This window comes from Phascolarctos cinereus, unplaced genomic scaffold (assembly GCF_003287225.1).
Source record: "Phascolarctos cinereus isolate Bilbo 61053 unplaced genomic scaffold, phaCin_HiC Scaffold_2;HRSCAF=192, whole genome shotgun sequence".
Classification (NCBI taxonomy): domain Eukaryota; kingdom Metazoa; phylum Chordata; class Mammalia; order Diprotodontia; family Phascolarctidae; genus Phascolarctos; species Phascolarctos cinereus.
In genome coordinates, this window is record NW_027555625.1 from 39,281,246 (window position 1) to 39,307,976 (window position 26,731).

The window sequence follows — 26,731 nt, forward strand, 5'->3', positions numbered from 1 at the left end:
AATGTGAGACAGCCTCATAAGTGTCTGCCTGAAAAGCACCTCCAAGCCTTGGTGCTTGGAGAGTGAGCCCAACTGCAGAGCAAGAAAGGAGGGGTGGGGAAGGCTTATATGCCTTCCAGTCATGGCTGGAGAAGAATTTGGGGTTAGGCAGTTTCCCCCAAACAGGCCACCAAAATGTTGAGATTTAGGGACTTAGGGGTGCTGGAACCCCAAAAACACAAAATGCACGTCCTGCCCAAAAGAATTCGACCAGAGCCTTCTTTCAGCCAAAGACAAAGTTTATTAGGACATCAATCATACTGGGCAGACTCTTAAGGAGTCTGAACATTACTAAGCTATTGGCTAGATTGTAAGAATCTGAGCAGTGGCTAGATTTTAAGAATCTAAGCCAAAGTATGAATATCTTATAATTTTAACCTCCATTCGTGGTCGAATAATAATATAAGAATGATATCCTGCTAAGGGGGAAATCATTAGACAAAGTAATGAGACAAAGGTGTAATGTGATCATTTTCTAATTAAGTAGAATAGTAAATTTTGAGAAAAGCAACAGGATTAGAATGTTTTCTCAAAGAACCCTATAGAGATGTGTATGATTACTATTACTATGATTAATTCTATATAGATGTGTACAACTCATCTCTCATGGAAATTCAAGCTTGGAGCATGTTTTGGTGAAAAGTTCTCAAAAAGGGATTTTTTGTTGTTTGGATAATGGCAAAGAAAGTGAAATAATTTTTCCATGATTAAAGTATCTGTCTGATAATTATAAAAGGTAGAAGAGCTCATTTTATTGTTTGGACCCTCCAATTTTTACAAGATTCTTCTATCAAGTACAGGATTTAGTTTCACTCAGGGCTGCTATTGGGATGGGATACCTCCTGAGATCCCTTGCAACAAGAGCAGTTCATCTTTCAGGTCTAGTGGATTTTGTGTTGTCCCTAAGTTTGTGCACATTCCTTGTACTGATGGTGAGTGGAATCATCTTTGCAGACATTTTTGTACATTTTTTTATGTTTCAACTACAGGGTGGGATCCCTTCATTTAATGGTAACAGGCCAAGGTTGGGTAATTTGAGAATTTTTAGGGCACCTTTACTAGCCCCTTCCTCCCACCAGGAGCTAAACAGTGTGGTCCTTCAAAAAGGCTGCTTAGACACCCAGGAAGGTGCTGAATCCCACTGCTGCTTCCAGTGAGAAATGGCCCTGTGATCTGGGTCTCCTGGTGCAGGGTTGTGACTACAGCTCCTAGTTTATCTGCACTTGCTGCTTCATCATTTGCCTGTCACCACAGTTCTCTGAGATAGGTAGAAATGGCAAAATGATATGGGTGATGTCATTTGATTCCTGTGTGATTTGCATTTAAGTGCAGCACAGTAGAATGAAGTTGTCCACCTCTCTCTCCCCTCCACAGTGATCACAGTGCATTGGTGATGGCTGGACATGTAGTGGGTGACCTCGGCCTCTTCCATGGCTAACCAAGCTCTAATCAGCCAGGTGAGACAGGGAGATCTGCTCCCAAAACAATTTGGTAGTGGGAGATCAGCAGGGTTTCTGTCCAGCACAGCAGCGATTGCTATTTACACTCCCTTTGGGCCATCAAATCTCAAACAGTGACCCAGAGAGGCCTGGGCTGGGACTTAATATTGGCCAATCAGTGAGAGGCAGAGTGTTGTGGATTGAAATCATAGTGAAGTATCTCCAATTGAATCTGAATGGGCTTTATCAAAGCCTGGTTTTCCAGAACTCATTTTTCAGCAATTCATATTCCTTTGGTCAGAGCCCAGAGATGTAAGTGTATGATTCCCCATGGGGAGGAAAAGAGAAAGGAAGAAATTGAAGAAGAAAGGAAGGAATGAGGGAAGGAACATGGCCTAACTGGAGCTGGACTGTTGGGTCCCCAGTGGGGCAGCTATGCCTCTTCCCAGATGGTTGCTCATCGTCTCCTGTTGAAGAGACTAATGACATCAGGAAGGTGATGTCTTGACTTAGAAGTGAATTGGGTTTAAGTGAGGCAGTGCTGGGCAAAGTCCCCAGTCTCCCTCTCTCCTCCAGAGCCACCTGAGTCCACTAGCAAGATATGGATCAGAATGACTGGACATGGCCTCTGAGACCTGAGAAAGAGAAATGAAAAACTGAGTCCTAGGAAAGACCTCTCTCCCACTTTACTGATGGCCATCACATTGTCTTCATTCATGAGGCTGAGTGAGAGGGATACCTGCTCCTGGAAGCAGCCCCCAGGGCAAGGATTGTGGTGCCTGGCTAAGGCATACCAGGCAGAAGATTCTTTATCTTCCTCCTTTTTCTCTCTCTTCTTACTCTTTCTACCTCAACCAGCATCCCTTTGACAAATGGCTCCTGCAGCAGGGCTGAATTGGGCCCTATTCTCCCCTGAGGGCAGTGGTTGCCCCAAGCCTGTGACTCTGGGGAAGCTGCTGCTGCCCTCTGCTGAAGGGCTGAGCAGCCTGGGGAGGTTTTTGTTTGGGACTGAAACACTGTGGGAATGTAGCACTATAGTACTGAAAACAGTAATATCTGCATGTCCTCAGCCTCCACTGCACTGATGGTGAGGGTGTAATCTGTCCCAGAGCCACTGCCACTGAACCCGGGCAGGGACCCCAGACTGCAGAGTGGAAGCACCATAGATCATGAGCTTGGGAGCCTGTCCTGTTTCTGCTGGTACCAGGACATTACTTGCTAACACTGGACCTGGCCTTGCAGCTGATGGTGACTCGGTCTCCTCATGCCACAGACAGGGAGTCTGGGGACTGGGTCAGCTCAATGGCTGCCTGGGATTCTAAAGAGAAGAGAAGAAAGATTTCAGTGAATTAAGAATCTTTGTAGTATAGATAGTGAATGAGGGAGTAGTTCCCTCACCTCAGACTGAGTCAGAGATGCCCACTGCAAAACTTCTGTCTCTAAAATGGTGCCAAACCATGGCTCTTTCTAAGTTTACCTTGAGGCCAGAGAATAGCAGCCAGAGGAGGAAGGACTGGGAGACCATTGTGACCTTTGCAGAGCTGGAGGCAGAGAGCTCTGAGCTCAGAGGGAGGCAGATGGGAGGTATTTGTATTTCAGGCTGAGTTTGCGAAATGCCCCTTAGATACCACCATGCAAAACCGTGGTGGTCCAGCCTGAACTGAAGGAGCCCAGGAATGGTTATATGCACACAGAAGGAGTGGCCCAACTGCATTTCCTTGAAGGTGTGACCTCCTGTGGCCTCTGTATTTTTTGTAATTTTACATACACCTGCCTTAAACTGGATATGGTGGTGGTTCTGGAGGGTGGCGAATTGTGGTTATGTGCAGGGGAAGGCCTATCTACCTTCCCAGGAGAGATCCGATGGCTCTGGGTCTAGAGACCAAGGGTTGACAAGGGTCTATGCAAAGAACAGAAAGAAGAAAGAGGAAGGAGCTGAGTTAGAAAGAACACTAAGACCAGGAACCAACAGAATTTAAAGAGACTGAAGGGCCCAGGTTTAGATGAAATGGAGATGGAGGGGACTTGGAGATGCTCTGGTCTACTAGGTGATATAGGAGAATATGTCCCCTGAGTAGTTGTTGTAGGGGGTTGGGGGAGAAAATGTTTATTCGACCCTTCTGTATTTCTGTTTTATCTTTCTAAAAGCTAAAAAGAATAAAAAGGATTGCTGGTTTCAACCTTTCATTTTGTAATTGGGGAAACTGAGGCCAAAAGAGTAAAATGATTATTTCAGGTGCCTTTTTCATCTCCTTTTCTCTACTCAGAAGCTGTCACCTCTCATCAGGCCCTCATCATCCCAAGGGTGGGCTCTTCCCATGGCTATCTGGTTGGTTTCCATGCCTCAATTCTCTCCCCACTCCAGGCAGTGCTGCACTCAGCTGTTAAATTGATCATCTGAGAGAGCAGCTCTCACCATGTCACCTCTTCTACTCCAGACACACCAATCCCTCTTTATTACCTCCAGAAGCTAATTAAAAAGTGCTTTAAAGCCCTTCAGACCTTGGTCAATTCCCCCTTTTCGTATTTCCTCACATTCTACCCCCTTCCAGGCACCGCATGATCTAGTGACACTGGCCTTTTCTGTTTCTCTTGAAGGACCCTCCTCTGACTCTGTGCCCCTTCACTGCTGTCCCATGTGCCTGGAATGCTCTTCTTCCTCAGTGCCCCTTCCTGGCTTCACATGCTTCCTGTTTGCTCAGAAATAAACACATGGGGAAGCTTCCAGTTACATTCTCTTGTTACTATGATCCCCTCCCACGTCGAAATCTTTTCTCTAATGCCCACAGTTCATGCTGGACACAGAAATGTCTGTGCCAGGTGTCTAAGTGAATGTGATTTTTTAGTTAAAAATGTTTAATATTGAACTGAAACATTAAGAGAAGAACATTTCCATACCTGCAGGAGAATACAGAAAGAAGATTGTGTGTGAAACTATGAACCTCTCTTTTTTACACAGCTTGCAAAACAATAATATAATAAAGTCCATCCCTGTCTTTGCAAATTGTCCTGCTTATCTATACCTTCTTCTGTTCTTTTTTTGTGCTTTTAAGAAGGTGATTCAATGCTCTACTTTTTCTCCCATCATGATTGCTCTTGCTTCATTCCTGAATTAAAAATTGAGAAGAAATAAAGAGAAACGAATCCCCTATAATATACAAGCACAGGCAAGCAGAATAACTCCAGACAGTGTCAGAGTCCACTTTCTGCATCTGGTGTCCATCCTCCCTTTGTCAGGTGGTTAGCACGTCTTCTCAGAGTTTCTCTATAGACGTGGTTCAGAGTTGTTTGTCCTGACCATCCTGATGTCCTCACACTTGCTAATGCTGGAAGTGGCCTTGCAGCTGGTGGTGACTGTCTCCTGGAGGAAGTGACTGGAAAAAGTAATGAGATAAAGTGATAATGTGATATATTTCTAATTAAATAGGATAGCAAATTTTGAGAGAATTTTCAAAATTAGAGAATCAAATTATGCTCTGGCATAACAGACATGCTTTGTTTTGCTCTCTGAGTCAACCAAAATGCTCCTTTGTGTGTCAGCAACTAACTACAAGGCGGGATGAAACCGATTTGCAGGATTCTAATGTTTATGAGTCCCAAGGGCAGGATGCTTTGGACTGGATGCTCTTGAATGATGAGACTTTTTCTTATTTTGTTATTTTATAGACATGCGTTATGCTATGTTACGTGATATGTATTCATATTAATGATAAAAGAAACACAGAAATCCTTCATCTATAATGTCAATGGACACCTTCACATTCTGTTGTCTTATTGTATTTACAGTCTATCCAACTAAGAAATTCCCTTCTCATATTATGCTTAACACATATGGAGGCTCTAATTTGGGCTGACATAGGCATCGTGAGCCAGGAAGGGAAGGAGGGGTGAGAGGGAATTACTGTGAAGATCTAAGAGCTGCTTTGTTTACCTGTCCCTGGGCTCATTTTCACAATGAGCTCCCATGCTTATCTCTGCATGTATGTTCCAGAAACTTTCAGAGAAATAAACATGTACATGCAGCCTGGTTTTCTTTCTTTTTCTTTTTCTTTTCTTTTTTAGGCAATTGTGATAAAGTGACTTGCCCAGGGTCACACAGCTAGTAAATACCAAGTGTTTTATCTGAGGCCAGATTTGAACTCAGGTCCTCCTGACTTCAGGGTCAGTGCTCTATCCACTGCACCACCTAGCTGCCCCTGTTTGTCTTTCTTAGAATGACCTCAGTAATGTCTGACAAAGCATAAGTCTGAAGTCTTAAAGAAAGCAGTTGGGGAATGGCTGACTAAATTAGAGTCTCCAATAGTAGTATATGGTGAAAAAGCTGGTTTTGGGGAAACCAGAGAAATACATAAAAACGTACTGATGCAGAGTGACGTGAAAAGACAAGGAGAACAATGATTGAGTAATGACAACACTAGGCCTGATACATAGGCCACACATGGTGCCCAAGCCTGTCATCCCAACTACCAGGGAGCCTGAGCCTGGTGCATTGCTTGAGCTGAGAAGTGAGGAGCAGCAGCTGGGCTGTGGCCAGATCCAGTGTCCAGACCAAGTCTAGCAGCAACAGAAGCCCTGGCCTCTTCCCCCCAGGAAGCTGACCAAAGACAAGTCTGCTGGCCCAGATCAGAAAGAGAGCACAACAAAGTTTCCATACCAATCAACAGTGGGATCCAGCCTGTGAGCAGCTGCCTGTATTTCCAGCCAGGTGAGATAGGGAGATTACTCTTATAACAATTTGGATGGGGAACATGTCAGGGTTTCTTTCCAGAGCAGGAACAACTGCTATTTACACTCCCTTTGATCCATCAGATACCAAACAGTGGCTCAGAGAGGCTTGGGCTGGGACTTATTATTGGCCAATCAGTGAGATCCAGAGTGTTGTGGATTGAAATCATAGTGAAGCATCTCCAACTGAGTCTGAATTGGCTTTATCAAAGCCTGATTTTCTAGAACTGAGTCTCAAGCAGTTTATATTCTTTTAGTCAGAGCCCCCAAATGTAAGTGTGTGATTCTCCATGGTGAGAAAGGCAGAAAGAAAGAAATTGAGGAAGAGAGGAAGGAATGAGGGAAGGAGCACAACCTAACTGCAGCTGGACAGTGGGTCCCCACTGGGGCAGCTACTCCTCCTCACAGATTCTTGTTCATCCTTTGTTCTTAAAGACACTAATGACATCAGGAAGGTGAAGTTCTACTTGGAGGAGATTGGCCACATCCAATCCGCATTGATTCAGATTCCTCAGGTCTCTTTGGCTAGGCCAAACCCTTTTGCTAACTTGGATTAGAGGTGATTTTAAAGTGTGTAAAATTTATGCATCTGTCTGGAAATCACAGGAGATGGAATGCTTACGGTAGTTTTAACCATTTTTTAGGGTAGTTTTATCTTTTAATAAGACTGAAAATTGGAGACTTTTCAGCTCTCTTAAGGAAGTGGAGAGAAAAAGTTACTCAGAGCTGAGAACTGTCACCACGTGTCTTTCTAAGAGAATCTATGAATTTATGGATAATATTTCCTTTCAAAGGGCTAAGAGTATTGGACTTTTAAAAACACTGTTAAATGTTTATCATTAGCGATTGTAAATCCAGATTTGATTTGATTTCAGTCTATTTACCTCGGTTTACTGTTCTGTAAGGGGTAATAGTGGAAGTCACTTTTGAGAGAAGTTATGAGAATCCCATGATTGTAAAATAACTGGCATATGCTAGACAACATTAATATTATCTCTCTAATTTAAAGTAATTGCTGCACACCTGAAAACTTTTAAGTAGTTTTGAAATACCAACAGTAATAAGATCAATAACTTCTATATGTGATCATCAGAAAATGCAATTGATGTCATTTGAAGTTTATTATTGGTGTTATTACTGTATTTCTCAATTTTTAATCTAGATTTTGTTGCATAGGAATTGGGCCTTTTAAAAAGAAAGGGATGTAATCAAATCTTTTTGAAAACTTAACATTTAATCAAGTATATTTGGTTACAATCAAGTAATAATACTAATACTAATACTATATTTACTATGAAAGAAGATTTTTCATTTGAAATCTTGGCTATTATGAAAATATATAAGGTGGTTGCAGGTTGTAGTTTCAACATAAGAATGATGAGATGAATGATTCTCTGTGCAAGGTGATTTAGAAATGCATTTACCTAAATTGATAATGGGGCCTTAAGTTTTAAGTACATTATAATGTGTAGGGTATTGTTACATTTCTAAATTGTGTAATTAGGGAAAAGATTGTATCACCTTTGCTGTTAAAAAACAATTTCTCTTATAATCTAGATGTTATTAGATTAAGCATTGTACTGTCAGAGAAAAGGAGAAAAAAATGAATGGGTTAGGAAGCTCTTAAGTCATTCTATCAGACCATGTGTTATAATATTTTTGAAGTATTATAATTTAAGAAATTGTAAACTTCCATGTTTTGTCTATATTTAAAGGGAAGTTTCAGCTAAAATTATTAAGTTCTCATTTATGAACATTAAGATTGTTAAGGAGGTATTTGAAGTTATTATTTAAATCAAGTATTTCCACAAGTATTTTTGTGAAAGGAAACATGGTAATTGTGTAAAAGAAAGGACCTTATGAAATCTGCTTGTAATTAATTTATTCTGGTATAGTAAGAGGATAAATGGTAAGCTGTTTTAAGAAAGGGAAATACTTTTATGAAGAAATGTTTTGCAAAATCTTTTGTGTGATTTTTAGAAGGCCTAATAAGTTTCCATTTCCAAGCCAACTTGTTGCAGTAATAATTTGATACTGATGACAATTATGTCCAAACCTTGTGTGAATTTCATTCCTAGATTTGTTGTGTCCTTGGAATGACCTTAATAGATGTTTTCTGAGAAATAAAGTGGGAGTCAGCAGGTCAATGGGAGCAGCAAGTAGTGAGCTGTAAATGGGGAAGATCTTGCTGTTTTGATCTGAATTCATTCCATGGCCTAAAGAAGGGTTGAAAATTAGTGTTTGAACTTATCATATGTATAAGATTCAATTCCTGAAGTATTTTATGATATTTAAGGAGGACATGTGTAGGAATGCATGCAAACTACTTCAGGCCCACTTTAAAGAGGTTCCCTAACCAATGTGAGATCATAGTCACCTCTGAAACTGATTAGGGAACTTGCAATTCACGACCTTATGGGACTGATAACTGACTTTATTCTGAGTGTAACTTCAGGTATGGTTATCAAGATGAGCCACTGACTCATGATGCCAGCAACCCTGTAGGGAGGGGTTAGTGGGTCTGTGAACTGCATGTATAAAGTGCAGAGGGGGCTCTCATGGGAAGGTTGGGAGGACGAGTATTCTGCATGAGCTGAAGTAGGGTTCTCCTGACTCACTTTGCCCATTGTGACACCTGGCAGACTTTAAGCCTGGCTCAATGCAGTTGGTCATTACATAACATCTGTGTGGAATGTGCATGAAGTTAGGGAAACATTGTTCCCTTACTTTAGTTTTTTGTCCCTTTTCTTTTATGGTCCATTTCTGTAATAAAAGTTTGTAACCAGCTTGTTAAATCCATTAAATACTAGCTTGGTGCTGGAACATCTGAGGTTATTATAGTAAGATGCAAGTATAAGATTGAGGTATTTTTAGGGCACCTTTCCTAGCCCCTTCCTCACACCAGGAGGTGAGCAGTGTGGTCCTTCAAAAAGGCTGCTCAGACACCCAGGGGCTGCTGAATCCCACTGCTGCTTCCAGTGAGAAGACAACCCTATGGCCTGGGTAGCCTGTGTGCAGGGATGTGAGGAGAGCTCCCCGTGTATCCGCACCTGCTCTTTGTGACTTGCCTTTTCCACAGGGCTCTGAAATATGTAAAAATGACCAAATGGTATGGGTGATGTCATTTGATTCATGTGTGATTTGCCTTTAAGTGCCACACAGTTGTGTGAAGTTGTCAGCCTCCCTGTCCCCTCGACAGTGATCACAGTCCATTGTCAGGATAGTCAGGATGACTGGTGATGGTGGAACCTGCAGTGGGTGGCCTTGGCCTTTTTGATATCTAACCAAGCTCCAATCAGCCAGGTGAGGTAGGGAGATCTACTCCCAAAACAATGTGGAAAGGGAAGATCCTAGGGTGTCTGTTCAGAACAGTGGCAATTGCTGTTTACCCTCCCTTTGAGCCATCAAATCCCTAACAGTGACCCAGGGAAGGGACGTCTTTTGATTCATGTGTGAACTGTGTTTAAGTGAGGCAGAGTTGCATGAAGCAGACAGCCTCCTCTCTCCTCCAGAGTGATCAGTCTAGCAGCAGGACAGAGTCAAGATGAGTGGTGATGGCTCGAGATGCAGTGGGTGACATTAGCGTCCTCAATGTTTAACGAAGCTCTGAGTACTGCACGGTGCCTCTTTCACCTGCCTTCATAGCCATTGGAACGAATTATTCTCATCTGCCATTCTGCCAGGGGAAGTTTTCACAGCCTTGCTGTAGACACCCCCTGATTCACCGAAGGGTTTGAGACCCCTTGGTTACTTTTAACCTGGTTACATGTAGTTGTGTTTGTATGTATGTGTGTGTGTGTGTGTGTGTGTGTGTGTGTGTGTGTGTGTGTGTGTGTGTGTGTGTGTGTGTGTCTGACTGCTTTGGTCCCCTTGAATACTTGTGTGCTTGTGGTCATGAATGCTAATTCCTCTACCCCCTCTCTGATCTGGCTCCAGTGCTGCTGCTGCTCTGTCCAGGCCCTGCCCCTCATCATGGGAGGGCAATATCCTGGCCCTACAGGAATAGGGATAGCAGGCCTGTTGTCCTCAAATCAGGTTCTCAGGCATCTATCCCTGCAGATGGGAGTCATGAATGATTGCACAGCGCCAGTGAGTTCCCAGGGTGAGGAGAAAGACTAGATCCATTGCATAGATGAGGTTGCCTCAAGAATTTTAGGGACTGTTCCACACACCTTGTCTATCCTGCCTGGGGAAAAACAGACAGAGCTGAGAGTCCAGGTCCATTCCCCTGCATTGTCTATAGTTTCCTCTTCAGAAGCAGCTCAGGTCTCTGGACTTAGGATTGGGAGCAGAGGACAGAGTAGGAATGAGAAGCAGACCATATGGGAAGATTTGTGGTCCTTGGCTAAAGCCTACCAGGCAGAAGATTCTTTCTCTTCCTCCTTTGTCTCTTTCTTCTTAACCTTTCAACTAGGGTCTCTTTCACAATGGCTCCTGCAGCAGGACTGAATTGGGCCCAGTTCTCCCTGAGGGGATGGTTTTCTCAAGCCTGTGACTCTGGGGAAGCAGCTGCTCCCTCTGCTGAAGGGCTGAGCAGCCTGGAGGTTTTTGTTCAGGGCTGAAACACTGTGGGAATGGAGCATTATAAGCCTGAAAACAGTAATAATCTGCCACATCCTCAGCCTCCACTGCACTGATGGTGAGGGTGAAATCTGTCCCAGAGCCACTGCCACTGAACCGGTCAGGGACCCCAGAGTACAGGGTGGAAGCATAATAGATCAGGAGCCTGGGAGACTGTCCTGGTTTCTGCTGGTACCAGGCCATCCTCTTGCTAACGCTGGAACTGGCTTGCAGCTGATGGTGACTTGGTCTCCTGCAGCCACAGACAGGGAGGCTGGGGACTGGGTCACTCAATGGCTGCCTGGGATTCTAAAGGAGAAGAAGAAAGAGATTGCAGTGAATGAAGCATCCTGTGTAGAGACAGTGAATGCAGGAGTAGTTCCCTTACCCTCAGGCTGTGTCAGAGATGCCCACTGGAAAACTCTGTCTCTAAAGTGGCCAAACTATGGGTCATTGGAAGTCTTACCTTGAGGCCAGAGCAGTAGCAGCCAGAGGAGCAAGGACTGGGAGAGCATTGTGACCCTGACAGAGCTGGAGGCAGAGAGCTCTGAGCTCAGAGGGAGACAGATGGGAGATATTTGTATCTGAGGCTGGGTTTGAGAAGGTGCCTTGGATATCAGCATGCAAAACAGTGCTGGCCCAGTGTGAAGTGTAGGACCCCAGGAGTGGTTATATTCACGTTGGAGGGAGTGGCCCAATTGTATTTCCTGGAAGGCTTCCCTCAGGGCCTCTGTTTTATTGCTGTTTTAAATGCACCTGCCTTAGGCTGGACATGGTGGTGGCTGTGGCAGGTAGCAATTGTGATTATAAAAGGTAGGAAGGGTGGCAAGCAGGGGGGTGGGGGTCTCTCTTTCCAGCAGAGATCAGATGGTTTTGGGTCTATATACCAAGAGTTGATAAGTGTCTATGCAAAGAATAGAATTAAGAAAGAAAAGACCAGGGAACCAACAAAATTGAAAGAAAGCTAAGGGTCCAGAATGAGATGAAATGTAGCTGAAGATTACTTGGAGATTCTTTGGTTTACCAGGGGTTATGGGGAGAATGTCTCCCCTGAGTTGTTGGGGGGAGATGTTTATTGTTCTCTCCTGTATTTCTGTTATGTTTCTGAAAGCTAAAAAGAAAGAAAAAAAGGATTGCTTTTCTCAACCTTTCTTTTTGTAGGCAGGGAAACTGAGGCCAAAAGGAGTGACATGGTTATTCAGTTACCTTTTTCCTATTAAAGTCCATCATCTCTTTTCCTCCGTCGGAAAGTTTCCACACCAATCAACAGTGGGATCAAGCCTGTTGCACTTGTAGTATTTCCTGGTTGGTGGGATAGAGAGATCAAGTCACAAAACAATTTGAGAGGGGAAGACCCTCAGTGTTCCTAGACAGAACAGAAACAATTGCTATTTACACTCACTCTGAGCTGCAAAAGCTCAAACAATGACCAACAGAAGCTTGGACTGGGACTTATTATTGGCCAGTTGGTGAGACCAGAGTGATTTGTATTTCAGGCATATGGAAGTATCTCCATTTGAATCTGAATGTGCTTTATCAAAACCTGGTTTTCCAGAGCTCAATCTCAAGAAATTTGTATTCCTTTCATTAGAATACCTTTATGTAAGTGTATGACTCCCCACAGGGAGGAAATGAAGAAGGAAGGAAGGAGCATTGTCCAACTGGAACTGAACAGTTGGGTCCCGGTGAGTCAGTATTACCACTCACAGACTGTTGTTTGTCTTTCATTCTTTTTTAAACAAAATTATGTATTTTTAGTTTTCAACATTCACTTTTACAAAGTTTTGAGTTCTAAATTTTTCAATCAGTTCACAACTCCACCAACAATGCATTAGTATTCCACTTTTCCCACATCATCTCTAACATTTATCATTTTCTTGTTTTGTCTTGTTAGCCCATCTGATAGGTGTGATGTGGTATTTCAGAGTTGTTTTAATGTGCATTTCTCTAATCAATAATGATTTAGAGCATTTTCTTATATGCTATAGTTATATTTAATTTGTTCATCTGAAAACTTCCTGTTCATATTCTTTGACCATTTATCAATTGGAGAATGACTTGTATTCCTATCAATTTGACTTAGCTTTGTATATGTTTGTGAAATGAGGGTTTTATCAGAGACACTGGCTGTTCAATTGTTTCCCAGCTTTCTGCTTCCTTGTAATCTTGGTTGCATTGTCTTTGTCCAAAACCTTTTTAATTTGATGTAATCAAAATTTTCCGTTTTCATTTTATGTTTTCTGTGTCTTGTTTGGTCATTCATTCTTCCATTCTCCATAGATCTAACAGGTAAACTCTTCCTTGCTCTCCTAATTACTTCTAGTTTCACCCTTTATGTCTAAATTGTGTACCCGTTTTGACCTAATCTTGGTATATGGTGTAAGATGTTGGTCTATACCTAATTTCTCCCATACTGTTTTCCTGTTTTCCCAGCAGTTGTCAATCAGTGAGTTATTATTCCAGAAGCTGGAGTCTTTGGGTTTATCAAACAGTAGATTACTATAGTCATTGACTACTGTGTCCTGTGTACCTAAACTATTCCAGTGATTTACCACTCCATTTTTTAGTGAATACCAACAAATTTTGATGACTGCTGCCTTAACATACAATTTTAGATCTTGTATGGCTAGGCCACCTTCCCTTGCATTTCTTTTAATTAATTCCCTTGATATTCTGGACTCTTTGTTCTTCCAGGTGAATTTTATTATTATATTTCTGGCTCTGTAAAATACTTTTTTGGTAGTTTGACTGATATGGCACTGAATAGGTAAATTAATTTGGGTAGAGTTGTCATGTTTATTATTTTAGCCTAGTCTACTCATGAGCAACTGATATTTTTCCAATTATTTAGATCTGATTTCTCCTTCATTCTTGAAGAAGATCAACGACATCAGGACGGTGATGTCTTGACTTACAAGTGAACTGGATTTAAGTGATGCAGGGCTCTGCAAAGTCACCAATCTCACTCTTGCCTCCAGAGCCATCTGGGTCCAGTGGAAACACATAGATAAGGATGACTGTAAACGGTCCCTGAAACCTGAGAAAGGGAAATGAAAAACTGAGACCTGGGAAAGACTTCTCTTCCAGTGCATCCGGGGCCATCTTGCCTCTCATCTAAACTTAGGCCTTACCATTGGCCTCTGATGAGCCTGAAGGAGAGAGTGCAGCTGATAACTTTGCACAGGCCTGCCTCACTTAAATCCAATTCACTTGCGATTCTTGCTATTGCCCTTGTGATGTCACTAGTCCTCTTCCTTAAAGAAAGTAACAGGATCAATAACTTCTATATGTGATCATTAAAAAATGCAATTGATGTCATTTGAAGTTTGTTATTGGTGTTATTACTGTATTTCTCAAGTTTTAATTTATATTTTGTTGTGTAGGAATTGAGCCTTTTAAAATGAAAGGGATCTAATCAAATCTTTTTGAACTTAAACACTAAGAGAAAAACATTTCCATACCTGTAGCAGAACACAGAAAGAAGATTTTATGTGAAGCTATGAACTTCTGTTTTACACAACTTGGAAAACAATAATATAATAAAGTCCATCCCTGTCTTTGCAAGTTGTCCTGCTTATCTATAACTTTTTATGTTCTTTTTTTCCCATCACAATTGCTCTTGCTTCATTCCTGAATTAAAAATTGAGTAGAAATTAAGAAAAAAAATCCCCTGTAATATACAAGCACAGTTAAGCAGAATAACTCCAGACTGTGTCAGAGTCCACTTTCTGCATCTGGTGTCCATCCTCTTTGTCAGGTGGTTAGCACGTCTTCTCAGAGTTTCTCTAAAGACGTGGTTCAGAGTTGTTTGTCCTGACCATGCTGATGTCCTCATACTTGCTAATGCAGGAAGTGGCCTTGCAGCTGGTAAAGACTGTCTCCTGGAGGAAGTGATTGGACAAAGCAATGAGACAAAGGTACAATGTGATATATTTCTCATTAAACAGGATAGCAAATTTTGAGAGAAAAGCTACTAGATTAGACTGTTTCCTCTATGAATTATATAGAGGTTTATATCATTGGCTTCCAAAATTTATCTTTCATGGAAATTCAGGCTTTAGGCATGCTTTGGTAGTAAGTTTTCAAATTTGTATTTTCCATTACAAAAGTATCTGTCTGACAATTTTAAAAGGCAGAAGAGCTCATTTTATGATTGGACCCTAACATTTTAAAAGATTCATAGACCAGGTGCAGGATTTAGCTAAGGACAGAAACTGCCACTGGTATATAAACCGAAATTCTGTGAAGTTTCAAAATTGGAGAATCAAATTTAAGTGATTGTACTAACTTATACTAAGTCAGAATTATGCAGGAAACACATACATTTGAAGCAGAGAAGGAGAACTCACTTTTAGAAATGTCTTGAGAATAAAACCTGTTGTCCAAGAAAGGATATCTAGAGACCAGATAACTACATGAGACATCTGGGACTTCAAAAGGTGCTGATCAATTAGACATTGAGAATAGGTTACTGGGATACAAGGAGACCTAAGGTTAGTTACCATTGTGTGGTTTATGTTTCTGTTTTCTTGGTTACCTTGGTGACACGTGAATTTCCTTGAACAAAACTTGTCTGTTGTGCGTCCTCTCAGTGGTTTAATCCATTCGTGACTTCAGGCAATTGTGCACTTATGGGAATTCTGAGAAAAACTTTGCTATATAGTTTGAACCTGGACAATGGTTATGTGTCTTCAACCAAGGACTTATGGTTTTGGTATTTATTCTAAGTTGCCAACTGATATGTCTTGTAAGAGCCTGTCAGGTGTTTCTGAGGACTCCCACAGCTGCCACCTTGTGGATGTTCACTCCTGGATTATCTGAAAGTGCCAGCTACAAGTGGACATCTCTTCCCACTCTATGAGGAAGAGTGAAGTCTTCCCTATACCTGGATTGGCCTGAAGGAGCATCTTTGGGCACACCTTTGACCAAAAGGAGGAGGATTTGAACCATTTTTGAACCCCCCAAGACCTGAGAATATCCTAAAACCTAGATTGGAAAATCAGGAGAAAGATATTTTTGGCCAGCTGTGAGCTTAACCTACCATAATGCTTTGCATGCTCTGGCATAACACACATGCTTTGTTTTGCTCTCCGAGTGCAACCAAAATGCTCCTTCCTGTTTCAGCAACTAACCTGAAGGTTGTATGAAAGTGATCAGGAGCATTCTTCTGTTTATGACTCCCAAGTGCAGGATGTTTTGAACTGGACACTATCTTGAATGATGAGACTTTTTCTTATGTTGGTATTTTATGGACATGCATTATGCTATGTTATGTGATACGTATTCAAGTTAATGATAAAAGGAACACAGAAATCCTGCATCTATAATGTTAATGGACACCTTGACATTCTCTTATCTTATTGTATTTACAATCTACCAACTAAGAAATTCCCTTCTCATATTATGGTTAACATATGGAGGCTCTAATTTTGGCTGACATGGCATCCTGAGCCAGGAAGGGAGGGATGGTGAGAGGGAATTACTGTGAAGATCTAGAGCTCCTTTGTTTATCTGTCCTTGGGCTCATTTACACAATAAGCTCCCGTGCTTATCTCTGTATGTATGTTCCAGAAGCTTTCAGAGAAATAAACATGTACATGCATCCTGGTCTTCTTTATCTTTCTTTTTCTTTTTTTTTTAGGCAATTGTGATTAAGTGACTTGCCAGGGTCACACAGCTAGTAAATGCCAAGTGTTTGGTCTGAGCCAGATTTGAACTCGGTCCCCTGACTTCAGGGTCGGTGCTCTATCCACTGCACCACCTAGCTGCCCCAGTTTGTCTTTCTTAGAATGACCTCAGTAATGGCTGACAAAGCATAAGTCTGAAGTCTTTAAAGAAAGCAGTTGGGGAATGGCTGACTAATTAGAGTCTATAATAGTAGTACACTGTGAAAAAGCTGGTGTCGGAGAAACCAGAGAAAGTTATAAAATGTACTGATGCAGAGTGACATGAAAAGACCAAGGGATCAAACGATTGAGTAATAACAACACTAGGCCTGGTACAAAGGCCATGCATGGTGGCCCAAGCCTGTCATCCCTGCTACCAGGGAGGCTGAGGCTGGTATACTGCTTGAGCTCAGAAGTTAGGAGCAGCAGCTAGGCTGTGGCCAGATTCGGTGTCCAGACCAAGTCTGCCACCAATAGTAGCCCTGGCCTCTTCCTCCCCAGGAGGCTGCCTAAAGACCTGCCAACTGGTCCAGATCAGAAAGAGAGCACATCAAAGTTTTCATGTCAATCAACGGTGGGATCCAGCCTGTGAGCAGCTGTTGTATTTCCAGCCAGTTGACATTGGGAGATTTAGGCCCAAAATGCTTTGGGAGGGGAAGATCTCTGGGTTTCTGTGCAGAGCAGTAACAACTGCTATTTACACTCCCTTTGGGCCTTCAAATCCCAAACAGTGACCCAGAGAGGACTGGGCTGGGACTTAATATTGGCCAATCAGTGACAGCCAGAGTGTTGTGGATTGAAATCATAGTGAAGTATCTCCATTTGAATCTGAATGGGCTTTATCAAAGCCTGGGTTTCCAGAGTTCATTCTCAAGCAATTTACATTCCTTTGGTCAGAACCCCTAAATGCAAGTGTATGATTCCCCATTGGCAAGAAGAGAGGAAGAAAGAAATTGAGGAAGAAAGGAAGGAATGAAGGAAGGAGCATTGCCCAACTGGAAATGAGCTGTGGGTTTCCCAGTGAGGCAGCTATTACTACTCACAGACAATTGTTGTCCTCATTCTTTTTTTAAAAAATTATTTATTTTTAGTTTTTAGGGTTCACTTTTATAAGATTTTGACCTCTAAATTTTTCAATCAGTTCACAACTCCACCAACAATGTATCAGTATTCCACTTTCCCACATCTTCTCTAACATTTATCATTTTCTTGTTTTGTCATGTCAGCCAATCTGATAGGTGTGGTGCTTCTTCAGAGTTTTTTTTAATTGCATTTCTCTAATCAATAATGATTTAGAGCATTTTTTATATGCTATACTTAGCTTTAATTTCTTCATCTGAAAACTTATGTTCATATTCTTTGACCATTTATGAATTGGAGAATGACTTGTATTTTATCGTTTGACACAGTTCTGTATATGTTTGAGAAATGAGGCTTTTATCAGAGATGGCTTCTAAATTGTTTCCCAGCTTTCTGCTTCCCTTGTAATCTTGCTTGCATTGCCTTTTCCAAAACCTTTTTAACTAAATGTAATCAAAATTTTCCATTTTGCATTTCATAATGTTTCCCTCTTTTGTTTGGTCATTCATTCTTCCATTCTCCATAGCTCTAACACGTAAATTATTCCTTGTTCTCCTAAGTGCTCCTAGTTTCACCCTTTATGTCTACATCGTGCACCCATTTTGAACATATCTTGGTATATGGTGTAAGATGTTGGTCTCGGCCTAGTTTCTGCCACATGTTCTTCCTGTTTTCCCAGCAGCTGTTGTCAAAGACTGAGTTCTTATTCCAGAAGCTGGAGTCTTTGGGTTTATCAACAGTAGATTACTATAGTCATTGCCTCCTGTGTCATGGGTACATAACTATCCCGCTGATCTACCACTCTATTTTTTAGTGAGTACCAAGAAATTTTGATGATTGCTGCCTTCACATACAGTTTCAGATCTTGTATGGCTAGGCCACCTTCCCTTGCATTTCTTTCAATTAATTCCCTTGATGTTCTGGACTCTTTGTTCTTCCAGATGAATTTTATTTTTATATTTTCTAGCTCTGTAAAATGATTTTGTAACTGATATGGCAGTGAATAAGTAAATTAATTTGGAGAGTTGATATTTTTACTATGTTAGCCTGGTCTACCCATGAGCAACTGATATTTTCCCCATTATTTAGATCTGATTTGTCCCTCATTCTTCAAGAGGATCAGTGACATGAGGAAGGTGATGTCTTGCCTTACAAGTAAACTGGATTTAAGTGATGCAGGGCTGTGCAAAGGAACCAGTCACAGTCTCACCTCCAGAGCTATCTGGGTCCAGGGGCAAGACATAGATCAGGATGTCTGGGTCCAGTGGCAAGACAGGATGACTGTAGATGGTCACTGAAACCTGAGAAAGAAAATGAAAACTGAGACCTGGGAAAGAGCTCTGTCCCACTGCATCTGGGGCCATCTTGCTTATCATCTTGATCTATGTGTTACTACTGGCCTCTGATGAGCCTGAAGGAGAGAGTGAGACGATGTCTTTGCACAACCCTGCCTCACTTAAATCCAATTCACATATGGATAACGTCCTCCTAGGTAGGAAGTGATCGGACAAAGTGAAAAGACCGAGGTGTAATTGTAATACATTTCTAATTAAATAGGAGGTCCAATTTTGAGAGAAAAGCAACAAGATTCGAGTGTTTCCTCTAAGAATTACATACATGTCTGAATGGACTTTATCAAAGCCTGGTTTTCCAGAGCTCAGTCTGAAGCAATTTATATTCCTTTGGTGAGAGCCCCCAAATGCAAGTGTGTGATTCCCCATGGGGAGGAAGGGAGTAAGAAAGAAATTGAGGAAGAAAGGAAGAAATGAGGTACAGCTGGGTGGCACAGTAGATAGAACACTGGCCTTGAGATCAGGAGGATCTGAGTTCAAATGCAGCCTTAGACCAAACACTTGACACTTACTTACTATCTGTGTGACCCTGCGCAAGTCACTTAACCCCGATTGCCCTAAAAGAATGAAAGAAAGGAAGGAATGAAGGAAGAAGCATTGCCTAACTGGAGCTACACAGTTGTGGGCCCGAATGTGGCAGCTACTGCTCTTCACACGTTGTTGTTTGTCCTTCATTATTGTTTTTTAAAAAATTATTTGTTTTTCATTTTCCACATTCACTTTAATGAGTTATTGAGTACTAAATTTTTGGACCAGTTTACAACTCCACTAACAATGCATTAGTGTTCTAATTGTTACACATCTTCCCCAGTGGGGCAGCTATGCCTCTTCACACATGGTTGCTCATCCTTTGTTCTTGAAGAGACTATTGACATCAGGAAGGTGATGTTTTGACTTGGAAGTGAATTGGATTTAAGTGAGGCAAGGCTGTGCAAAGTCCGCAGTCTCACTCTCTGCTCCAGAGCCATCTGAGTCCAGTAGTAAGATATCAGGACGACTGGAGGTGACCTCTGAGACCAGAGAAAGAGAAGTGAAAACCTGAGACCTAGGAAAGACCTCTCTCCCATTGGATTCATGGCCATCACATTGTCTTCACCTAGAGGGCAGAGTAAGAATGAGGGCAGCTCCTGGAAGCAGCCTACATGGCCAGGTTTGTGGTCCCTGGTTAAAGAACACCAGGCAGAAGATTCTTTCTCTTCCTCCTTTTCCTCTCTCTTCTTAACCTTTCTACCTCAGCCAGGGTCCCTGAGACAAATGACCCCTACAGCAGAGCTAAATTGGGCCTAATTCTCCCCTGAGGGCAGTGGTTGCCCCAAGCCTGTGACTCTGGGGAAGCAGCTGCTGCCCTCTGCTGAAGGGCTGAGCAGCCTGGGGAGGTTTTTGTTCAGGGCTGAAACACTGTGGGAATGGAGTACTAGAAGATTGAAAACAGTAATAGTCTGTCGCATCCTAAGACTGCACTGCACTGATGGTGAGGGTGAAATCTGTCCCAGAGTCACTGCCACTGAACCGGGCAGGGACCCCTGACTGCAGGTTGGAAGCAGCATAGATCAGGAGCTTGGGAGCATGTCCAGGTTTCTGCTGATAGCAAGCCATGTTGTTGCTAACGCTGGAACTGGCCTTGCAGCTGATGGTGACTCTGTCTCCTCGAGCCACAGAGAGGGAGGCTGGGGACTGCGTCAGCTCAATGGCTGCCTGGCATTCTAAAGGAGAAGAAGAAAGAGATTTCAGTGAATGAAGAATCCTGTGTAGAGACAGTGAACGCAGGAGTAGTTCCCTTACCCTTAGGCTGTGTCAGAGATGATCACTGGAAAACTCCTTCTCTCTCTGAAGTGGTGCCAACCTATGCCTATTTGGAATTCTTACCTTGAGGCCAGAGTAGTAGCAGGCAGATGAGCAAGGAGTGGGTGAGCATTGTGACCCTTGCAGAGCTGGAGGCAGAGAGCTCTGAGTTCACAGGTAGACTGACGGGAAATATTTGTCTCTCAGGCTGAGTTTGTGAAATGTCCTTTGGACATCACCATGCAAAACAGTGCTGGTCCAACCTGAAATGAAGGACCCCAGGAGTGATTATATACATAGGGGGAGTGGCCTAACTGTGTTTCCTTGAAAATGTGACCTTGTGTGTGTGTGTTTTTTTTATTGCTGTATTAAACGTACATCCCTTAGGCTGCACATGGTGATGGCTCTGGCGGATGGCCAAGTGTGGTTATAAACAGGTGGAGGCCTGTCTATCTTCCCAGGAGAGATCAGATGGCTCTGGGTCTACAGACCAAGAGTTGATAAATGTCTATGCAAAGAACAGAATTAAAAAAGAAAGAAAGGAGCTGAGTTAGAAAGAAAACTAAGACCAGGAACCAACAAAATTCAGAGAGTTAAGGGCACAGGTTTAGATGAAATGGAGATGGAGGCTACTTGGAGATTCGCTGGTTTACTAGGTGTTGTGGGTGAATGTGTCCCTTGAGTTTTTGTTGGATGTGGGGAGAGAGAATATGTTTATTTTTCTCTTCTGTATTTCGGTTATATCTTTCTGAAAGCTAAAAAGAAAAAAAGGGATTGCTTGTTTCAACCTTTCATTTTGTAGTTGGGGAAACTGAGGCCAAAAGGGGTGAATGGTTATTCAGGTGCCTTTTTCATCTCATTTTCTCTACTCAGAAAGCTGTCACCTTGTATCAGGCCCTCATCATCTCTAGGGTGGACTCTTGCCATGACTGTCTGGTTGGTTTTCATGCCTCTATTTTCTCCCCACTCCAGCCAATGCTGTACTCAGCTGAGAAATGGATCATCTGAGACAGCAGCTCTCACCATGTCACCTCTTCTACTCCAGAAACTGCAGTCCCTCTGTATTACCTCCAGGATCGAATAAAAAATCCTTTAAATCCATTCAGACCTTGGCCAATTCCTCCCTTTCCTATTTCCTTACACTCTACCCCCTTCCAAGCACCCCATGATCTTGTGACACAGGCCTTCTCTCTTTTTCTCATAAAGGACCCTCCTCTGTCTCTGTGCCCCTTCAGTGCCATCCCATGTGCGTGGAATGGTCTTCCTCACTGCCACTTGCTGGCTTCACGTCCTTCATGTTTGCTCTGAAACAAACATGTGGGGAAACTTCCAGTGATATTTTCTTGCTACTATGATCTTCCCAAGCAGTCTTTTCTGTAATGCCCGTATGTCATGCCGAACAGAGGAGTGTCTGTGGCAGTATGTGACTGAGTGTGCCTTTTCACTTTAAAATTTTTAATATTGAACTTAAACACTAAGAGAAGAACATTTCCATACCTGCAGCAGAACACAGAAAGTGGATTCTGTGTGAAACTATGAACCTCTCTTTCACACAGCTTGCAGAAGTATAATAAAGTGCATCCCCGTCACTAAACTGTCACGCTTATCTGTACTTCCTTCTGTTCTTTCTTGTGCATTTAAGCAGATGATTCAATGGTCTACTATTTTCTCCCTCATGATTGCTCTTACCTCATTCCTGAATTAAAAATTGAGAAGAAATAAAGAAAACACATCCCTGTGACGTACAAGCACAGGCAAGCAGAATAACTCTAGACAGTGACAGAGTCCACTTTCTGCATCTGGTGTCCATCCTCTTTGTCAGGTGGTTAACATGGTTCAGAGTTGTTTGTCTTGACCATGCTGAAGTCCTCATATTTGCTAATGTTGGAACTGGCCTTGCAGCTGGTGGTGACTGTCTCCTGGAGGAAGAGATTGGACAAAGTAATAAGACAAAGATATAATGTGATGTATTTCTCATTAAACAGAACAGCAAATTTTGAGAGAAAAGCTACAAGATGAGCCTGTTTCCTCTAAGAATTATATAGAGGTCTATATCATTGGCTTACAAAATTTATCTTTCAGGAAATTCAGGCTTTAGGCATGCTTTGGTAATATGTTTTCAAATTTGTTTTTTCCATTATGAAAGTAAATGTCTGACAATTTAAAAGGGCAGAAGAGCTCATTTTATGATTGGACCCTCACATTTTGAAAGATTCATAGACCAGGTACAGGATTTAGGCAAGGACTGAAACTGCCACTTGTATATAAACTGAAATTCTCTGAAGTTTCAAAATTGGAGAATCAAATTTAAGTGATTGTACTCACTTATACTATGTCCGAATTATCCAGGAAACTTCTAGATTTGAACCAGAGAAGCAGAACTCCCTTTTAGAAATGTCTTGAGAATAAAACCTGTTGTCCAAGAAAGGATATCTAGAGACCAGATAACTACATGAGACATCTGGGACTTCAAAGGTGCTGTTTAATTAGACATTCAGAATAGGTTCCTGGGATACAAGGAGACCTAAGGTTAGTTACCATTGTATGGTTCATGTTTATGTTTTCTTGGTTACCTTGGTGACAGGTGAATTTCCTTGAACAAAACTTGTGTATTGTGAGTCCTCTGAGTGGTTTTCTCCATTCCTGACTTAAGGTAATTGTGCAACTATGGGAATTCTGAGAAAAACTTTGCTATATTCTTTGAACCTGAACCATGTTTATGTGTCTTTAACCAAGGACTTAAAGTTTTGTTATTTATTCTAAGCTGCAACTGATATGTCTTGTAAGAGCCTGTCAGGTCTTTCTGAGTAGTCCCACAGCTGGCACCTTGTGGATGTGTTCTCCTGGATCATCTGAAGGCACCAGCTCCAAGTGGACATCTCTTCCCACTCTGTGAGGAACAGTGAAGTCTTCCCCATACCTGTGTTGGCCTGCAGGTGGCATCTTTGGGCTCACCTTTGACCGAAAGGAGGGGGATGTGAACCATTTTTGAGCCCCACAAGACGTGAGAAAGTCCTAAAACCTAGATTGGACAATCAGGAGAGAGACATTTTTGGCCTCCTCTGAGCTTAACCTACCATAATGCTTTGCAAGCTCTGGCATAACAGACATGCTGTGTTTTGCTCTCTGAGTGCAACCAAAATGCTCTTTCCTCTGTCAGAAACTAACTACAAGGCTGGATGAAACTGTCCCGGAGCATTTTTCTTTTTGTGACTCCCAAGGGGAGGGTGCTTTGAACTGCACACTCTCTTGAAGGATGAGACTTTTTCTTATGTTGCTATTTTATGGACAAGCATTATGCTATGTTATGCTATACGTATTCCTATAAATGACAAAAGACAGACAGAAATCCTGGATCGATAACGTCAGTGGACACCTTGACATTCTCTCATCTTATTGTATTTACGATCTGCCCAATTAAAAAATTCCCTTCTCATGTTATGGTTAAGACCTATGGAGACTAATTTTGGCTGACATAGTCATCATGAGCCAGGAAGGGAGGGAGGGGTGAGAGGGAATTGCTGTGAAGATCTAAGAGCCCCTTTCTTTATCTGTGCTTGGGATCATTTTCACAATGAGCTCCCATGCTTATCTCTGTATGCATGTTCCAGAAGCTTTGAGAGAAATAAACATGTACATGCAGCCTGGTTTTGTTTGTCTTTCTTCCTCTTTTTTAATTTTAGGCAATTGTGATTAAGTGACTTGCCCAGGGTCACACAGTTAGTAAATGCCAAGTGTTTGGTCTGAGGGTAGATTTGAACTTGGGTCCCCCTGACTTCAGGGTCAGTGCTCTATCCACTGCATCACCTAGCTGCCCCAGTTTGTCTTTCTCAGAATGAGCTCAGTAATGGCTGACAAAGCAGAAGTCTGAAATCTTGAGTAAAGCAATTAGGGAATGGCTGACTAAATTAGAGTCTACAATAGTAGTACAGTGTGAAAAAGCTGATTTCAGAGAAACCAGAGAAATTTATAAAAATGTGCAGATGCAGAATGACATGAAAAGACCAGGAGAACAAGTGATTGAGTAATGACAACACTAGGCCTGGTACATAGGCCATGCATGGTGCCCAAGCCTGTCATCCCAGCTACCAGGGAGGGTGAGGCTGCTGCATTGCTTGAGATCAGAAGTTAGGAGCAGCAGCTGGGCTGTGGCCAGCTCAGGTGTCCAGAGTGAGTCCAGCACCAGTAGAAGCCCTGGCCTCTTCAAACAGGAGGCTGCCTAACGACATGCCAATGCGCCCAGATCAGAGAGAGAGCACATCAAAGTTTCCATGGCAATCAACAGTGGGATCCAGCCTGTGAGCAGCCGTTGTATTTCCAGCCAGCTGAGTTAGGGAGATGTAGAGTCAAAATAATTTGGGAGGGGAAGGTCTCAGGGTTTCTATCCAGAGCAGGAACAACTGCTTTTTACACTTCCTTTGAGCCATCAAATCTCAAACAGTGACTCAGAGAGGCTTGGGCTGGGACTTAGTATTGGCCAATCAGTGAGAGCCAGAGTGTTGTGGATTGAAATCATAGTGAAGTATCTCCAACTGAGTCTAAATGGGCTTTATCAAAGCCTGGGTTTCCCAAACTGAGTCTCAAGCAAGTTATATTCCTTTAGTCAGAGACGGCAAATGTAAGTGTGTGATTCTCCACGTTGAGGAAGGGAGAAAGAGAGAAAGTGAGGAAGAAAGGAAAGAATGAGGGAAGGAGCATGGCCTAACTGGAGCTGGACAGTCGGTCCCCAGTGGGGCAGCTCCTCCTCCTCACAGATTGCTGCTCATCCTTTCCTCTTGAAGAGAATAATGACATCAGGAAGGTGATGTCTTGCCTTGCAAGTGGATTGGATTTAAGTGTGGCAGGGCTGGGCAAAGTCACTAGCCGCACTCTCTCCTTTAGACTCATGTCAGTCCGGTAGCAAGATATAGATCAGGTTGACTGGAGATGGCCTCTGAGAATGGAGAAAGAGAAATGAAAAACTGAGGCCTAGGAAAGACCTCTCCCCCACTGGATCTGTGGACATTACTTTGTCTTCAACTGTGAGGGCAGAGTAAGTATGAGGGCAGCTCCTGGAAGAAGACCCCATGGCAAGGTTTGCGGTCCCTGCCTAAGCACACCAGGCAGAAGATTCTTTCTCTTCCTCCTTTTTCTCTCTCTTATTACTCTTTCTATCTCAACCAGGGTCCCTGGTACAAATGGCTCCTGCAGCAGGGCTGAATTGGCCCAATTTTCCCCCGAGGGCAGTGGTTGGCCCAAGCTTGTGACTCTGGGGAAGCAGCTGCTGCCCTCTGCTGAAGGACTTAACAGCCTGGGGAGGTTTTTGTTCAGGGCTGAAACACTGTGGGACTGTAGCACTATAATACGCAAAACAGTAATAATCTGCCACGTCCTCAGCCTCCACTGCACTGATGGTGAGGGTGTAATCTGTCCCAGAGCCACTGCCACTGAACCGGGCAGGGACCCCAGAGTTCAGGGTGGAAGCATAATAGATCAGGAGCCTGGGAGACTGTCCTGGTTTCTGCTGGTACCAGGCCATATTCTTGTAAATATTGGTACTGGCCTTGCAGCTGATGGTGACTTGGTCTCCTGCAGCTACAGACAGGGAGGCTGGGGACTGGGTCAGCTCAATGGCTGCCTGGGATTCTAAAGGAGAAGAAGAAAGAGATTGCAGTGAATGAAGAATCCTGTGTAGAGACAGTGAATGCAGGAGTAGTTCCCTTACCCTCAGGCTGAGTCAGAGATGCCCACTGGAAAACTCCTTCTGTCTCTAAAGTGATGCCAAAGTATGGGTCATTGGAAGTCTTACCTTGAGGCCAGAGCAGTAGGATCCAGAGGAGCAAGGACTGGGAGAGCATTGTGACCCTGGCAGAGCTGGAGGCAGAGAGCTCTGAGCTCAGAGGGAGACAGATGGGAGATATTTGTATCACAGGCTGGGTTTGAGAAGGTGCCTTGGATATCACCATGCAAAACAGTGCTGGCCCAGCCTGAACTTAAGGACCCTAGGAGTGGTTATATGCACATGGAGGGAGTGGCCCAATTGTATTTCCTTGAAGGTGTGACCTCATGTGGCCTTTTTTTTTTATTGCTGTATTAACTGCACCTGCCC

At 42.7% G+C, this 26,731-nt stretch overlaps 1 pseudogene and 1 gene segment (V, D, J or C); both read right to left on the bottom strand.

The window, feature by feature from the left end:
- Positions 1-18,970: 18,970 nt before the first annotated feature.
- On the bottom strand, positions 18,971-25,507 carry LOC110202916 (immunoglobulin kappa variable 1-6-like). The segment is given in 2 exon segments: positions 18,971-20,564; positions 20,728-25,507. Coding segments are annotated over 2 exon segments (303 nt in total).
- A 90-nt stretch (positions 25,508-25,597) lies between these two features.
- LOC110202913 (uncharacterized) lies at positions 25,598-26,705 on the bottom strand (annotated as a pseudogene). Its single transcript, XR_013484477.1, has 2 exons — positions 26,432-26,705; positions 25,598-26,268 (listed from the first exon to the last, which is right to left on the bottom strand). The product of XR_013484477.1 is annotated as an uncharacterized LOC110202913 (transcript).
- Between the last annotated feature and the right edge of the window lie 26 nt (positions 26,706-26,731).